General features: G+C 41.2%; 1 protein-coding gene across 2 annotated transcripts in view; it reads right to left on the bottom strand.

Annotated features, from left to right (window-relative positions):
* The window catches only part of DNAAF9 (dynein axonemal assembly factor 9), a 172,287-nt gene that overhangs the window by 52,988 nt on the left and 100,636 nt on the right, over positions 1 to 18,663 (bottom strand). For both annotated transcript variants that reach the window (XM_043478392.1, XM_043478393.1), the window contains exons 17-20: positions 18,471 to 18,582; positions 17,358 to 17,428; positions 16,412 to 16,462; positions 15,725 to 15,812 (exon numbers count right to left, since the gene is read on the bottom strand). In XM_043478392.1, the coding sequence (XP_043334327.1) occupies positions 15,725 to 15,812; positions 16,412 to 16,462; positions 17,358 to 17,428; positions 18,471 to 18,582 (322 nt within the window). The remainder of the gene's footprint in view (positions 1 to 15,724; positions 15,813 to 16,411; positions 16,463 to 17,357; positions 17,429 to 18,470; positions 18,583 to 18,663) is intronic.

Below are 18,663 nucleotides of genomic sequence, written 5' to 3'. Positions count from 1 at the left end.
TCTTGGGAAAAGAATGGAGACAAAGATTGAGAAGATGCAAGAAATGTTTACCAAAGACCTTGAAGAACTAAAGAACAAACAGAGATGAATAATAAGCTAGAAGGAATCAATAGCAGAATAACTGAGGCAGAAGAATGGATAAATGACCTGGAGGACAGAATGGTGGAAATCACTGCTACAGGACAGAATACAGAAAAAAGAATGAAAAGAAATGAAGACAGCCTAAGAGACCTCTGGGACAACATTAAACACACTAACATTTGCATTATAGTGGTCCTAGAAGGAGAAGAGAGAGAGAAAGAACCTGAGAAAGTATCTGCAGAGATAATAGCTGAAAACTTCCCAAACATGAGAAAGGAAACAGTCAACGAAGTCCAGGAAGCATAGAGAGTCCCAGGAAGGATAAACCCAAGGAGGAACACACTGAGATACACAGTAATCAAAATGACAGAAACTAAAGACAGAGATGATATATTAAAAGCAACAAGGGAAGAATAGCAAATAACATACAAGGGAACTCCCATCAGGCTATTAGCTGATTTCTCAACAGAAACTCTACAAGCCAGAAGGGAATGGCATGACATATTTTAAAGTGATGAAAGGGAAGAACATACAACCAAGAATACTCTACCCAGCAAGACTCTCCTTCAGATTTGACGAAGAGAAATCAAAAACTTTCCAGACAAGCAAAAATTAAGAGAATTCAGCACCACCAAACCAGCTTTACAACAAATGCTACAGGAACTTCTCTAGGCAGGAAACATAAGAGAAGGAAAAGACCTACAAAAAATAAACCCAAAACAATTAAGAAAACGGTAATAGGATCATACATATCTATAATCACCTTAAATGTAACTGGATTAAATGCACCAACCAAAAGACATAATAGACTGGCTGGCTGGATGAAAAAATGGACATGTATGCACTTACACTTACCACATCACTCTGTTTGACCTCCCAAATACTATGTAATTATTTTATATTGTTAAGTTAATCATGTTCCCATTATGGCTTGCAATTATAATTATCTTTTATTTTTTGTCTGGCTATTGATTGTGAAAACTGATAAATGTTTTTTACTGTTGTGATTATTTAACTATTACTCAATACCATTATATCATGATGGATTAACAGAAAATTAATAGAACTCTGTATCACCAAAACTAGGATCTAACAGAAAAACCTGTAATCACTTTTTAAAATCCAGATGCATATTAGAATTATCCTGAAATATTCTGAAAAATAAAATTGCTCAGGAATTGTTTTTTTTCTCCAGAACTCCAGATATGTTTCTAATGAGCAGTCATGTTTAAAAACAACTGGACTGTATGATGATCTTTTACTATTATCTAGTTTGTTTCACTTTTTCTATTTCATATTCAGTGCTTCCATTTCATTCATTATTATTTTCTCCAATTTCTCCATCTTTTTTTTAATATTCTTTCTCAAGCCTTTATCAAGTGTAGTAGAAAAGCTTTTGTATACATATATATAAATATGTATAATATTTTAGAAAACTGATGAGGTTTTGCCTAACTAAAAAAATTTTGACATTTTGATTCCACTTGTTTGAGTTAGTATGAATAGAATGCTAGATTTCTAATTAAAAAATAGATGTGCAATAAGCAACAAAGGTTTACTGTACAGCATAGGGAATCATAGTCAATATCTTGTAATAACCTATGATGGAAAATAATTTAAAAAATAATCTATATGTATCTGTATAACTGAATCACCTTGCTGTGCACCTGAAACATTGTAAGTCATCTATACTTCAATAATATATATATATGAAAAAAATAAAAACAATCTGTATGCTGAGCCCTCTGCTCTGAGAAAGCCATATACCCTCTGAGGGCCTCAGAGAGAAATGAGGTATGCGATATAGTCTTTGCGTAAGAATCAGAGAAACAACAAGTGAATAAGCTACCAGCTGATGGAGTGAAGCAAAATTCACATTCACATATGGGTGTCTTCCAGAAAAATACACGAAAAAAGACTTTGTTATGTCTGCTCCATTACTAAGTTTACAGATGCTCCTTTCTTCTATTTTGGCAGAAGCTGGCTCAGCTCTGATGAGACCTCATCTCTCACTTAAGGCCCAAGAAAGAGCACTGTGGCCTCAACTGTTTAGGACTGATGAAGGGTGCCGAAGGGCCCCTTGCCAGCATAGGAACATGTGAGTTAGGCAATAAGTGTGTTCTACAGACACTGGAGGCTGCTGTCCTGTAATTCCCAAAAACAAGATGGATGGGACATAGACACTGAATGTGGGTTTCTTATGACAAGAATTCAAGATTTAAGGAGAGCAGCTTGCTTCCTAGGCAGCCAAGGTTACAAAGCAGCTCAATACAGGTCCTACTGAGTAGAACACAGAAATGATGGACTACTAAGGTGACAAGGATTAAGGCTGGGCCTGGACTTGCTCTGGAGACCCAAATGACACAACCAGGGCACCCATAAGACCACTAGGTGAAGTTGTTCTCTGGAACTGGTCCAAGTTGGATCCTTCCTGTTCCTGTAATAGCCTTTCTTTTCATGCTTTCACAGAGAAGAGATAGTGTTTCTTAGAGCTCAAGGCAAGGCTAAGGGAATAGCACCAATATCTTACTGCTAAGGCAGAGTTGGTGGCTCAGAGGGTAAAGCATCTGCCTGCAATGCGGGAGACCTGGGTTTGATCTCTGGATTGGGAAAATCCCCTGGAGAAGGAAAAGGCAACCCACTCCAGTACTCTTGCCTGGAAAACCCCATGGATGGAGAAGACTGGTAGGCTATAGTCCATGGGGTTGCAAAGAATTGGATACAACTGAGTGACTTCACTTTCACTTTTTTTCCAAGCAGAGGACATGAGACTAAGAAAAGGGATTGATTCCTTGAGCTGTAGTTCTAAAAAGTTAGCCCCAAAGCTTTGGAAGGCTACTATGATATGAAGAGCAAAGGCCAAGTTTTGAAGGTTTCCTGAGGAGGTGGGGTTTCAGGAGGCACAGAGGGGCCTAGTGAGTATGTGTGGTTGTGTGTATGTATTAATGAGGTGTGGGGAGGAATGCGAGAGGTAGAGGCAGTTTTTAGGTACAAGAGGAAGCTTTGAAATATGAATATCAACTGAAAAACTAGATGACTAGTCAGAGGGAACGAATGTCATTCTTACCAGCCAGCCCAGTGTAAAGCACTCAATGGTTCAAGTCCAATAAGGTTCCCACCACTAACAAGTAAAACCCAGCCTCACCTACACACAATCTTGCCCTATGGCTCTCCTGAGTGGAGGTTCCTCATGCCCCAGCCTCATTCTGCACTCAAACCAAGGTTTGTCACTGCTGTTCCCAAATCATTCCCTTCCCCTCTGGCAAAATACTTTCACTTCCTTAGAGACTCAAGCCACTCCTTTCCTTTACTGCTCACATCTACTGCCCTCTTAATTATGCCACAACACTTTAAACAGCTTCTGAATGTGCTCACAGTGTTCTTTTCCGAAGCCAATACTCCTTTCCCCTCTCAGAGATCTGGCCTTGTGGCTCCTCAATCCCAGCTCCACAGCAGTAAAGCAGCACCCAGAATGTCTTAACTACTGAAATCTTCAGCTCCAGAACCTAATCTCTGACTACAGTATGGCATCATCCTTTTAACTATCTCACTCCCCAAACCTCATTTTGTGTTGTCACTGAGCCTTCAAAGCCTTTGGTTCCCTCATTTTCTCTTACTGCTCAAAAATTTCTGACTTTCCTCTCACCTACACCCAGGGCTGATTCACAGGGACAGGCATGGGAATAGATTTTACTCATAGCATGTTATACACATTATAGTTTTCCATCTTTGCAACTACTATTGGGAGGTAATAGTATTCTTAGAGGATTGATGGGGAAACTCAAAGTTTAGAGAGATCTTCCCAAAAGTCATAGAACTACTTGTTAGTGGAGACAAGAACAGAACACAGGTTTGTCTGATGCCAGGACACTGTACCATGCTGGCACTTTAGTTCTCTTACATTTTTCCTTCACCATTGCTCTCTCCACAGCCCATCTGTTGCTAACTCGATGAGGTACCTTCTCTGCTTCCTCAATCTCAAAAAGCCCTCAAGTGCTGCCTGGCAGTCCCGCCATTGCTACCTCTGTCCACCAATTCCTCCAGGGCATGGCCAAAACCCTCAGCACTCTCCTCCTAACACCACAACTTCATAAACTCCAGCCACAAGATGGCTTTACCTACTGTTTACAGAGAAAAGAGGGATCAACAGGTGTAATCAGGTAGAAACTGTTCCCCACCTACTGCTTAGTATCTTGGCTCTTCCATGTCCTGGGCTCACTGTCTACTATGTATCTCTAATGTGAAGCTTCTTAGGAACAAGTACCACTTAAAGACCTCCTGGACAAACCTCAAAATCACTCCAAAGCTTCCAGAAAAGAGCACAGATCTGAAAGTTGGCATATTCCATGTAGTCACTGGGAAGATAGGAAAACAGGTGGTTCAGGAAGGTCATCTCCAGCACTTCTTCTCCCTCTAGATTCTGAAGCCTCAAAACAAAATGGAAAAGAGGAAGGGAGAAATTCACAAGGCAGTATGGAAAAGCACTCACTATGGGGCCTGACCCAGGGCAAGGACTCAGTACACAAGAGCTGATTATAGTACCGGTGCAGAGACCGTCTGATGTCGCAGCTACCGATTAGCTTTGCTCTGGGAATAGTAACATGTGAGATAACTGAAGTCCATCACTGGGTGGTCCAGTGCCAGTGCCCTGGTCTCTCAGATCCCAATCCACTTGAAGCAGTAATACTTTAGGTATCTGTTCTGGACTCATGACTGTCAAACTGTGGTCTGATGGGACATGCCTTTGCAGGGGCTTCTCAGTGACTGGGGGAGCCAAATCCTAAGGCCATCTCCCTGTCTTCTTATCCAGTTATTGGTGCCTTGCTTGACGGGTTCTGTCATTCCTTCTCTATTCTGTAAGTCTGAAAACTCAAGGTAAGAGGAAGTTCACACTCAGCACCCAAGGAGCAAGGGGACTACATCAGGGCTCTGTCTTTGACTGACTTCTACATCCCCAGAAGTCTAACAGGAGAGGAATGAGCCCTCAGGGAAAAATAAGACACCAAGTGTTAATGAAAAAAATTTGGCTTTTTCTCCTTCGGACAATAGGCTGTACAAATAAAAATCCTCCAATGGTCTAGCTTGTATAAATAGGGAACATTATCACTGCTGGGAAAATATGATGCAATGGCTGCATACTCTTCATTCTGTATGTATGACAGTATGTGAAGTACACACATATGGTTTAAAGAAAAAAATCAAAACAACAACAACCCTTGATGCCTAGATTGCACCACTCAGCCTAAGAAATCAAGTATTCCTAGTGCCTTTGAAGCCTCCTGAGTGTTCTTCCTCAAACACACTCTTCCACCCAGAGGAAACCAACAACCCAAATTCTATACAGTTTCACCATACTTCAATGTATCTATAAACTATATATGACTTAGTCTTGTCTGTTTTACTTTCATATGGATGGAATCTTAATACACATTTATTCTGTGACTTGCTTCTTTCAACATCCTGTCCCTGAGAATCATCCACACCATAGGTAACACGCAACTATGGGTATTATGTATGTTGTAGGTATATGCTGTGTAATTCATTCATGGTCAGTACTATAGAGAAGTTTCTTTTAAAGTGTCCTTCAACAGCTTCATATGGGCCCAAGGGAATACATGAGAGGGTACACAATGAAACAGATGGCCACTGTCTGGGCCTTCCCAACACAGGAAGGTGAAGGCTTGGTCACCAGAATTCTCAGACTTTATGCATCAATGGTATTAGCATCTCTGCTCCTCACTGCTAAATAATCTCTGTCTGATGGAAAAAATACTCTGAATCTGTAAATTGCTACGGGAATAATGAAAGTGCTGCCTGAGTGTCAACCATTCACTGAGGCTTGTAAGAAGATAGTAGATATATAGTAACTGATATTCAACAAAGGTACAAAGACAATTTAAAGTAAAAGGAGAGTCTTTTCAACAAATTATGCTAGGAAAAAATGGATATTCCCATGTAAAATAATGAATATCAATTCATACCTTGCACTGTTCTGCCCATTCCTACCAGCCACAGTGGAAAACCTCATACTTTATAGAGATGACAGCTAGAGTTCTCAGAACGATTCTGCCTCAGAACTGGGGTAAAATTAGTTCTAAACTAAATGCTGCTCTGCCTTCTACCTGACAAAGCTTTAAAAGAAAGGCTGAGATGATAAGCCTAGAAGAGAAATATAACAATTATTATAATTGTATCACGTAAGTTCAAGGCTAGAGGAAAGACAGAACTATGCCAACTTGAGACGTGAAAGATACAAAAAGGATCTAAACAGAACTTCTAGAGATGAAAAATACATTTCCTGAGAAGGACAAAAAAAAACACTGAGTGAGACTAATGACATGAGACAACTGTTGAGAGGTTAGCTATCCCGTGGTACTGTTGCCTCAGATTTCATTTAGTATGGCCGAGTGGGCTGCACAGGCCTTAAACTGACACTATAGGGTCTTCAAGCAAGCACATGTCCTACACAACAGCCTGCAGAGTCACAAGCAAATGTGACTTCCTAATAAGACTTTCCCAGCAGCCCTTGTCACCAAAAGTCTTCCCTGAATCCTTAGTGTCTTTCCCTTGTGTGCCCCTTATATAGTCAATTGACTCCATCCCCCCCGGGAGCTTACCAAAACTCTCTTTGGTTTGAATGGGCCAGTTTGGCCTTAGCCTGGGAAACTCAAAGCACTCCACCCACAGACTTTAATAAAGGCACATACCTCAGGTCTAGCCTGAACCTTGCCTTGTCCCCTCTCCCCTGCTTGTCTGTGTGACCCATCAGCACATCCCATGTACTTCCTCCTAGATTTGTGAATAATATGCTTCTCTATTTCAATTTCTTCAGTGGTCTTTTGTTGGACCTGGCTCACCAACCAGCACCCTGTGTTCCATTTAACAAATGATAATTTAACAAACTCATAACAACAATGCAGAACAAAAGACTAGTAAATCAAAATATGTAGAAAATACGCAAAATAAAACACAAAGAGAAAAAAAGACTAAAAGTAATTGTACAGAGAATCAGGGAGTGGTGAGACAACTTTAGGCAGCCAACTGTATTGTAATTGGAATCCTTGAAGGAAAGGGAAAAAATTGAAAAAATAATGAGCAAAAAGTTTTCAAGTCTGAGGAAAACTCTAAATCCATTGATTCAAGAAGCTAAATAAATCCCAAGGATAAGCAACAAACCACAGCAGTCACATAAAGATCAAACCACTTAATATCTATGATAAAAAGAAAGAAAATCTTCAAAGCAGCTGGAGTTAAAAGATACCTTGTATAGAAAGGAACAAAGATAAGAATGACAGTAGATTTCTGCTCAGAAATAATGTAAGCATTATGTAAGAAGACAGTTTAGTAGAGCAACATCAGTAAAGCCCAGAAAGGAATGGTCAACCTATGGTTCTTTACCAAGTGAAAATATCTTTTCAGAAGTCCTGAGGGCTGGAACTTCTGAAATGGCTGTGAGGAGTCCGGAAAATTCTCTCCCCAGGAAACAGCCATAAAACTGGACTGACTGTCAAAAACAAAAAGTTAAGGACTCTGGTAACAGACCAAAGTTATACAACAAAAAAGATGCATTTAAGGAATTCTACTGAAACTTGGTAATAGTGGAAATTGGAGTACTTTAGCTTGAGGCTATTCACATTACCTCTCTTCCAGCTCCATGGTGCAAAAGTCTTATGAGGGAGTGGGGCAGGCTTGTCAGAGTGGCTGACTTTATTTGGGGGCAAAGCACAGAAAATTACACACAAGGAGATATCAAAACTTGAAGCAATCACAGTGGCAAACATTAAGGGAGGACCAACATACCAGAGATCTCAATGCTGGTTGGTACAACCAGCCAGAAATGTAGCAGGGAAGTCAGAGGACTGAGATAAAATAGATGACAATTATGTCTTTAGATACAGCAAGAAAGATGTGTTGCAAGGCACTGTCCTAGTGCCAATTACACCAAGGGACATATATAAGAATGCTTATAACAGCACTGTCTGCTACAGCAAAAAACTAGAACCCAAATGTCCTTCAAAAGCCAAAAGGGTAAACAGCATATCTTCACACAAAGCAATCCTATGGAATCATGAAAATGAATCAACTATATGACTACACAAAACAATCTGGATGAATCTGAGGATCAGAATACTGAGTAAAAAAGGCAAGTCCCAGAAGAACATGATAGAATATGATTCTAATTCCTATTTAATTAAAAAATAAGACATTGTTTAGGGATATAGGTATATGTGGTAAACTCTAAAGCAGGCTCCTGGGATTCCCATGAGCTCAGTGGTAAAGAAGCTGCCTGCCAATGCAGGAGACACAAGTTAAACCCCTGGTCTGGGAAGATCCCACATGCTGCAGGGCAACTAAGCCAGTGCGCTATGACTACTAAGCCTGTGCTCTAGAGGCCATGAGTTGCAACTATTGAGCCCACGTGCTGCAATTACTGAAGCCTAGGTGCCCTACAGCCTGTGCTCCACAAGAGAAGCCACCATAACGAGAAGCCTGCACACTGCAACTAGAGAGTAGCCCCCACTCACCACAACTAGAGAAAAGCCCGTGCAGTAAGGAATATCCAGCACAGCCAAAAATAATAAAATTATTTTCTTAAAAATGACCCTTGATAAGGTCATCATTTAATAAACAAATAAGTAAAGCAGGCTCCTGAGGATTAGGTATTTGGCAGCCAGCCTGACCAAGGTCAGTAGGGTGGAGAAGAGAAGGGCATATAAAGGAAATGAATGAAGAGAAAGCTGCATAACAAAAAGCCTTGTGATAGCAGAAGTCACTAACTGGGGAAGAAAAAATTTAAACAGAACTGGAAACATTTCAAGGTAAAGGAAGTGCTATTCTTTTTCACTGGGCCTTCCCTAGATCGGAAATCAAAAGGCCTGGACCACCCTCCAGATGCTATCACTAACTTGTACTATAACCTCAGACTACTTTTTCACCTTCTATGGGGCTCAGGATATGAAGATCAATCAAAATAAGCATAATGGTGAGCTTTTTAAATGTCTTCAGAGGTAAATCTGCAACAGGCAGATTTACCTAGATCCAAATGATATTTCAACTTCAGGACCCGTCACCTGCTTAAGCCCCCTTCCAAGGCCCAGAGAAGAAACCTATTTATATGTGTTACTTGCCTTACGAGAGCCCCAAAGAGTTATAAACTTCAGGTCCTACAAAACTGACCTGAGCTCTAAAGTGGTAAAATGCTTAACACACGGACAGAGGGTCGGTCAGTTCAGTCACTCAGTCGTGTTCGACTCTTTGTGACCCCATGAATCACAGCACGCCAGGCCTCCCTGTCCAACACCAACTCCCAGAGTCCACTCAAACTGATGTCCATCGAGTCGGTGATGCCATCCAGCCATCTCATACTCTGTCGTCCTCTTCTCCTCCTGTCCCTAATCCCTCCCTGCATCAGGGTCTTTTCCAATGAGTCAGTTTTTCGCATCAGGTGGCCAAAGTACTGGAGTTTCAGTTTCAGCATCAGTCCTTCCAATGAATATTCAGGACTGATCTCCTTTAGGATGGACTGGTTGGATCACCTTGCAGTCAAAGGGACTCTCAAGAGTCTTCTCCAACACCACAGTTCAAAAGCATCAATTTTTCGGCGCTCAGCTTTCTTCACAGTCCAACTCTCACATCCATACACGAGCACTGGAAAAACCATAGCCTTGACTAGACGGACCTTTGTTGGCAAAGTAATGTCTCTGTTTTTTAATATGCCATCTAGGTTGGTCATAACTTTCCTTCCAAGGAGTAAGCGTCTTTTAATTTCATGGCTGCAATCACTATCTGCAGTGATTCTGGAGACCAAAAAAATAAAGTCTGACACTGCTTCCACTGTTTCCCCATCTATTTCCCATGAAGTGATGGGACCAGATGCCATGATCCTAGTTTTCTGAATGTTGAGCTTTAAGCCAACATTTTCAGTCTCCTCTTTCACTTTCATTAAGAGGCTTTTTTTTAGTTCCTCTTCACTTTCTGCCATACAGAGGGTACTTCTACTTAAATTCTCTGCTCCTACTGAAACTTCTGGCCTCAGAAAACCATCTCCTAATTCAAACTATATTTTCCTCAGAAACTAAGGAAGTGTGAAATCTAAGCTCTCAGGTATGTGACTAACAAGGTTCGAGAAACTCCTGGTTTGTGTGCTTTATTCTTGTGTAGACGCTTGTTCCTTGGAAGGAAAGCTATGAAAAACCCAGCTGTTGCTATTGTTCAGTCACTAAGTCGTATTTGACTCTTTGCTCCCCCATGTACTACAGCATGCCAGGCTTCCCTGTTCTGCACTATTTCCAGGAGTTTGCTCAAATTCATGTCCATTGAGTCGGTGACGCCATCCAAATATCTTATCCTCTGTCACCCCCTTCTCCTCCTGCCCTCAATCTTTCCCAGCATCAAGGTCTTTTCCAATGAGTCAGCTCTTCATATCAAGTGGCCAAAGAATTGGAGCTTCAAAAAAAAAAGAATTGGAGCTTCAACTTCCACATCAGTTCTTCCAATGACTATTAAGCCTTGATTTTCTTTAGGATTGACTAATTTGATCTGTTTGCTGTCCAAGGGACTCAGCATCTTCTCCAACACTACAGTTAAAAATCATCAATTCTTTGGCACTCAGCCTTCTTTACAGTCCAAATATCACATATGCACATAACTGCTGGAAAAACCATACCTTTGATTATACGGACCTCGATTGGTAAAGTGATGTTTCTGCTTTTTAATATATTGTCTAGGTTGGTCATAGCTTCTCTTCCAAGGAGCAAGCATCTTTTAATTTCACAGCTGCATTCATCATCTGCAGTGATTTTGGAGCCCAAGAAAATAAAATCTCTCAGTTTCCATTGTTTCCCCATCTATTTGCCATGAAGTGATGGGACTAGATGCCATGATCTTAGTTTTTCTGCATGTTGAGTTTTAAGTCAGCCTTTTTACTCTCCTGTTTCACTTTCATCAAGAAGCTATTTAGTTCCTCTTCGATTTCTACCATAAGGATGGTGTCATCTGCCTATCTGAGGTTATTAATATTTCTTCTGGCAATCTTGATTCCAGCCGTGCTTCATCCAGCCTGGCATTTTGCATGATAATACTCAGCATATAAGTTAGAAAAGCAAGGTGACGATATACAGGCTTGACATACTCCTTTCCCAATTTGGAACCAGTCTGTTATTCCACGTCCGGTTCTAACAGTTGCTTCCTCACCTACAAACAGACTTCTCAGGAGGCAGGTAAGTTGGCCTGGTATTCTCATCTCTTGAAGCATTTTCCACAGGTTTTTTGTGATCCACAAGTTTTTTGTGATCCACACAATTTACCTTGATTTGTGGACCTAACATTCCAGGTTCCTATGCAATATTCTTCTTTACAGCATTGGACTTGACTGCCATCACCAGTCACATCGACAACTGGGCACTGTTTTCACTTTGGCTCCATCTCCTCATTCTTTCTTAAGTTATTTCTCCAATCTTCTCCAGTAGCATATTGGGCACCTACTGATCTGGGGAGCTCGTTTTTCAGTGTCCTGTCTTTTTGCCTTTTCATACTGTTCATGGGGTTCTTAAGGCAAGAATACTGAAGTGGTTTGCCATTCCCTTCTCCAGTGGACCACTGGAGAGTTTTGTCAGAACTCTCCACCATGACCCATCCATCTTGGGTGGCCCTACATGGCAAGGGCTCATAGTATCATTGAGTTAGACAAGCCTGTAATTCATGTGATCAGTTTGGTTAGTTTTGTATGACTGTGGTTTTCATTCTGGTCTGCCCTCTAATGGATAAGGATAAGAGGCTAGTGGAAAGCTCCTGAATGGAGAGACTAACTGTGGGGGAATCTGTGTCTTGTTCTGATGGGTGGGGCCATGCTCAGCAAACCATTAATCCAATTTTCTATTGATTGGTGGGGCTGTGTTCCCTCCTTGTTTGGTTGAGGCCAAACTATGGTAGGGGTAATGGCAATAATGGCGACCTCCTTCAGAAAGACTTTTGCGGGCACTGTTGTATTCAGTGCCCCTGACCTCCAGCAGGCCACTGTTAACCCACACCTCCACCAGAGACTCCTGGACACTCACAGGCAAGTCTGGCTCAGTCTCTTGTGGGGACACTGCTCTTTTCTCCTGGGTCCTGGTGCACACACGGTTTTGGGTGTGCCCTCCACGAGTCTGTTTCCCCAGTCCTGTGGAAGTTCTGTAATTAAATCCCACTGGCCTCCAAAGTCAAATTCCCTGGAGGTTCTCAGTTCCTTTGTCAGATCCCCAGGTTTGGATATCTGTTGTGGGTCCTAGAACTTTTTTAACACTGTGAGAATTTCTTTGGTATAATAGTACTGCAGTTTGTGGGTCGTCTGCTCAGTGGCTCTATGGTGGGGCTAATGGTAACCTCCTCTAAGAGGGCGTAGGCCACATACCACATGTCCCAGCTCTGCTATAGCCAGAGTCGCTGTCCCTGTGGCAGGGAGGCCACTGCTGACCCATGCCGCGGCAGGAGACACTCAAACACTGAAAGGCAGGTCTGGTTCAGTCTCTGTGGGGCCTCTGGGTCCTGGTGCACACAAAGTTTTGTTTGAGCCCTCCAAGTGTCTCTGGCAGGTATTGGGTTTGATTCTAAATGCCACTTCGCCCCTCCTATCATCTTGTTGTATCTTCTCCTTTGCCCTTTGACATGTGTTATCTTTTTTTGGTGGTATCCAACATCCTCCTGTCGACGGTAGTTCAGCAGTGAGTTGCAATTTTGGAGCTCTCACAGAAGATGAGCACATGTCCTTCTACTCTGCCATTTTTAAATTACTTGTAAGTGAGCATGTGACTTCCACCTGATTTAATTTTCTTCAGTCCCAAGGGTTCAAAGCCTGAGAAAAGGCACTGGTCTGGGCTGCTGGCATGTTCATTCTTCAGAATCAACTGGAAATCAGTTCTAAGACAACAAAAGTCCTGTGTAGTTAAAGCTATGGTTTTTCCATTAGTCATGTATGGAGGTGAGAGCTGGACCTAAAGAAGGCTGCTGCTGCTGCTTAGTCACTCAGTCGTGTCTGACTCTTTGTGACCCCATGGACTGTAGCCTGCCAGGCTCCTCTGTCCATGGGATTCTCCAGGCAAGAATACTGGAATGGACTGCCATTCCCTTCTCCAATAAAGAAGGCTGAGTACCAAAAAATTGATGCTCTTGAATAGTGGTGCTGGGGAAGACTCTTGAGAGTCCCTTGGACTACAAGGAGATCAAACCAGTCAATCCTAAAGAAAATTCACCCTGAATGTTCACTGGAAAGACTGATGCTGAAGTTGAACCTCCAATACTTTTGTCTACTTGATGCAAAAAGCCGACTCATTGGAAAAGACCCTGATGCTAGGAAAGACTGAAGGTAAAAGAAGAGGGTGGCAGAGGAAGAGATAGTATCACTGACTCAGTGGACATAAATTTGAGCAAACTCCAGGAGACAGTGGAGGACAGGGGAGCCTGGCGTGCTGTAGCCATGGGGTGGCAAAGAGTCAGACATGATTTAGTGACTGAACAACAACAGAGACCTCAGGATAGACTGAATCTTGCTGGATAACTCAATACAGTGTAAGATTATTTTTTTAACAAGGCCCTTTGCTAAGAAGGTGCAAACTAATTTTGGCAAATATCCTCGCTAAATATTATAACTGGCTCAACTATGACAGAGTATAACTGTCTCTGTGTTGTGTCTACTAGCTGATTTTAAAACATTATGCAATTCAGCCTCAAGGCTGGGAGTACTGTCACACACACTCTTGTTTTCAGCAAATGTTCCTAACTTCCTGGTCTTCTGCACCAGGATCTGGAGAGGCAGAAATGCAGGGGCCACAGCACAGTCATGATAATGAACACTACGTGGCATTTTGTGGATCGAAAACCAGAACTTCTTGTGTTTTGTCTTCTATGACAATGAAGAAGCAGAAGTTTAACCAGTGATCTGAGAACATGGAGAGCAACTTGCCACTGGAGAGAATATTTTCAAGAAGAACAAATTATCCAGAGAGAGAATCTGCTTAGTAAAGGATGAGGAATTTGTGGAACAAAAAAGGCTTATCTAACATGGAAAGAATAGGACTCATAAGAATATGTTATTTTGAGGAGACCAAAAGGAGTATGGAATGAATCCCAGGAAATCAATGCAAGACCCACAGAGTTCTTGAGAACTTTAAATCAGCAGAAATACTGCCAGTTTGGACTGAAGGGGATAGAGAGAATAGAAAATGAAAGGAGACTGCTGGACCCCCAAAATTCTAGAGGCAAGAAGCAGGCTGAAAAACTAATAAGCTACAAAGTGCCACCTTCATGAAGAGGAAGGATGACACAGGTATAGTCACAAACCAAGAGGGTAGAGTCATGAACCCAGGAGGCAGAACCAAGAGCTTAACAAGTAGAACAAAGAACTCAGAGGGCACAGCTAAGGGTCTTGGAAGACTATTCCCAGGCCTTGAAACCTAATCCAGGAGCTGGAGTTTGCCTAGCTTAATTTCAAAGTTGTCTTGGGCTGGGGCTCCTTTTTAATATAAATGTCTATAACCTATGCCACTACCTTGTACATTGGGAGGGCTAGGGCAGATAAAAGAGCCTCTAATTTCACAGGTCCATAGATGGAGAGGAAATGTGTTCAAGAGCTGTACTTTATGAATTACAAGCCAGAGCCTAACCTACAGCTGATTTAGATAATCCTGATGATGAGATTTTGGATTTTTCAGCTGGGGAGAGTTAAGACTTTGAATTGTTATCAAAATGGAAAGAGGCTCTTGGATGGGGGTGATTATATCTTCCATGTGAGAACTGTGGGGGTCAGAGGGCATACTATGGTATGCAGAAATTTAAAACAGCCCCCATGACCTTCATCCTCTTAGGTTACTCCAGTGTTCGTGTAACATTATATGGCAAAAGGGAGATTATATGATTGGGTCTCCTCCAATCACAAGAGCCCTTTATAAGCAGAGTTTTCTGTGGGTGGTAGAAGAGGAGTTCAGAGAGATTAGCAGTGTGAGAGAGATTCAACACGTGAAAGTTCTTTGCTGCTGAGATGGAGAGGGTCACAGGGCAAGGACCTCTGGAAAGAGGAGCTAAGACTGCTTCCAGCTGATAGCCAGCAATAAAAAAAGGACCCTTAGTTCTCCAGTCTGAAGGAAATGGACTCTGCAAACAATCTGGATGAGCCTAGAAGCAGGTTCTTTCTCAGAGACTCCAGAGATAAGCCTGGCTGATGCCTTGACTTCAGTATTATGAAACCCTACACATAAATCTAGCAAAATTTGCCTGGACTTCTGACCCACAGAACTGTGAGATAACAAATCCATGTTGTTTTAAGCTATGAAATTTGTGGTGATTTGTTACACAGCAGTAAAAAACTAATACAGATTTTGTTTTAGCCCAATAGAACCTATTTCTGGACATGCTGCTGCTCTAGCCCATCCTGAAAGCAATCCTCAGGCAGCAACAAGAGGACCAGTGCAGTTGTGGCGGCAGTCCTTTCTAGCACAAGTTTCCTCATCTGGAAAATGGACAGATCAAAAGAGAAAAGCTGTGGGAAAACACTTCTACACTCAAAAGTTTTTTCAAATATCATATGTATCATTAATTACAACATTCATGTCAAAACCTGTGAAAGAGGGACCCAGACAGAGTCAGAAACAGAAAAGTCAGAGCTGCTCACCTTCTTCAGGCCAAGACTGTGAATTACTAGAATAAAGATATGCTCCTTCTCCTCTAGTTAGAAAAGTACCCAGGAAACACTCATCTCCCTTGAAAAAACAAACACAAAGAGCAGGTGATTTATAGCATAAACATTCACAGAATCAAAAGTTCTGTCTAGGTTTGTATGTCTACAAAAGCTGCTAAGTCAGCCTCAGATATACTCAATTTCTCTTCCGGTTTTTGGCACTTCTTAGCTCTTTGCCATATTATTGGCACTTGTGACTTATGCTGAGAAAAAGAATGTTAAGTTCCTCTCAGGCTAGGCACCATGCTGTCTGCAATGCTTGTCCATGTTACAGTAAATTTATATCCTCTGATAACAGAGGTGGCTTTTCCTTGGCCTAAAGCCTTGACCTTCAGTTTTACATGTCTCAATTTGAGAACTGCTTCTAAAAGTACTGAGAGATTTTGAAAAAACACCAAAAGGTTTAAATGGCACAAAGAATCCCTCTTGTGTACTCCATACATGGTTATTTCTAGAGCTCTGCTCTGAAGGGGAAGAATACAAACAGGAATTAAGACAAGGAGGTACAGAACCCTTAGATTAGCAGCACTGGATATTATCATAAGATGAAATATGTTAAATTGTTTTTATAAATTGTTTCCATTTCATCTTAATAACATTAAGAATAAGAAGGCTGCTTACCAGAACTGACTGCTGGGTTTTCTCAGACAATTTTACTTCAATATCTTCTACCTGTGTCCAAAAGGAGTACAGATTTTCAATTCACTGCTTCAAGGGCAAAAACTCTGCTAGGTCTCCCCGTGTTCACATTTTTCTAAGAGAGCAGTCTCTCTGTCAAATCCAGGGTTCTCAGGCCCTGATGACTGGCAGACCTGGTTGCTGGATACCAAGCGCAGAGCACCAGGCCATGGTAGGCTCTCTCACAGGGACCTGAAGTCCAGCTAAATGAGCCTACGATGTGTGAAAAGAGTATGTTAACCTCCACTTACATTTCATTTTGGAGAAAACTAATTTTAGGGATGAAGGAAAGAGAACATAATAAAATATTTTGAGTGTGTTCTCATTTAAACATGTTCACATTAGAGGATGACTTTTGCTTGTCTTTATTCAGGTCAGAATTGTAGAAACAGAATATAAACAAATTCTGAAATAGGTATTTAGACCATTACTAGTACTTTGTGTCCCAAGGCACCAGAGATTCAGACCAAGTCCCACAGATGAAGATGGGACCTTTCCACATGTAGAGACATGGTTGTAAAAAACTCAGCAGCAACCATTCTTGACAGAAAAGCGAGCACATGATCTACTTCTCACTTCCAGTGTGACCCTGGACAGGTTGGAAAATTTCTAAAGCTCAGGCTCCTCATCTGTATAATAAGGATATTAATTTCTTCCCTTGACAATTTAACAGGGACCCAGATAATTTAGTTACTTTCTTTTGGAACTTTCCCCAGATTACAAGTTAATGAAATTAGATTCGTTTGCATAAAGAAAAAGACCAGAGATAAAAACTATTCCTGAACACTGGTTAGGTCAGGATCTGACATCCCACCAGAGACTCTTCCTTAAACGTTCTCCCCAGTTTCTCCACGTTTATCTCCATTTTCACCCGATGAATGACACTAACCAGCCAGGAGCAGAATCTGGGTATGGCAGCTGTCAGGATTATAAAGCTGGTTTCTGTGATAACAGTGCCATCTGTAGGAAGACCACAGACAAGTCGGTTACTGCCCACCACCAGAGCCCACCTTGCAGGCCCCTGACTGCCTCCCCTCCTCAAGAGTGAGAGCTCCTCTTATTAGGATACAAAGTCTGATGCCTTCAGAAAATGAATTCCTCATCTGGGGACAAGAGCCTAATGAGGGGATGGAGAAAGCTTTCCTCATGTGATTATTCTTTCTAAGACAAACAGAAATACATATTTAAATACAGAGTCCTTTTCAATCTATGCTTTTAATTTTTGTCAAGGTAGTATACAGGTGTTTATATTAAAAAACCAAACAAAAATTATCAAGGTCATCAAGCACTGGATATTATCATTCTCTAGAATTTTTTGCTACCATAATGGATTAAAAAACTGTACCTAACTATTGTTTCAAATTGTTTTTCCTGACTGTCAGTAAGGCTGTACATATTCACATTCATTCATACATACATACATACATACATACACATACACACACACACAGTGGACCCTTGAACAATGTGGGGGCTAGTGATGCTGACCTTCTACACAGTTGAAAATTAAAGTCAGCCCTCCATATCCACGGTTCCACATCCATGAATTCAACCAACCATGGAATATGTAGTTCTGTAGTATATACTTGAAAAAAATTGAAAAAAATCTGTGTAGTTTAAACCTGTGTTCAGGGGTCACTTATGTACATGTGTGTGTGTATAAACATTAAAATATATATATATTACTTTAAAATTTGTTTTATTTTACACTCTGGTGAACTGCCTGCTCATATTTTTTGCCCATTTACTACTGAGTAGCCTTTTTTCATATCCATTTGTAAAAGCTCTTCATAAATTAGGAAATACACCCTTTGTTTATTATAAGTATTCTAATATTTTCACCAGTTTATTCCTGTTCTTTTGATTTAGACTGGTTTATTTTGCCAAATATATATATATGTGCATACACACACACACACACACACACACACACACACACACACACACACATATATATAAAAGCAAGTTCAAGTTTTGCTTTCCAAAGATGACATACACTTACCTTTTTCTTTAACCAAGATCTGAGATGTCAAAAATGATTCTGAGAACACCACAGATCCTAAGCACCCCCTTCCTCCCAGCAAGTCAGGAATGTCATAGATGGCCATACAAGCCTGTATCAAGTGAGAAACCAGAGTTAGACCAGTTGTCAGTCCTAAACATTCAGGGAAAGATCCACAAGAAATAGACGACAA

The sequence above is a fragment of the Cervus canadensis genome, chromosome 10 (assembly GCF_019320065.1).
Source record: "Cervus canadensis isolate Bull #8, Minnesota chromosome 10, ASM1932006v1, whole genome shotgun sequence".
In the NCBI taxonomy this organism is placed as follows: Eukaryota; Metazoa; Chordata; class Mammalia; order Artiodactyla; family Cervidae; genus Cervus; species Cervus canadensis.
This window is presented reverse-complemented; position numbering and strand designations above follow the sequence as displayed.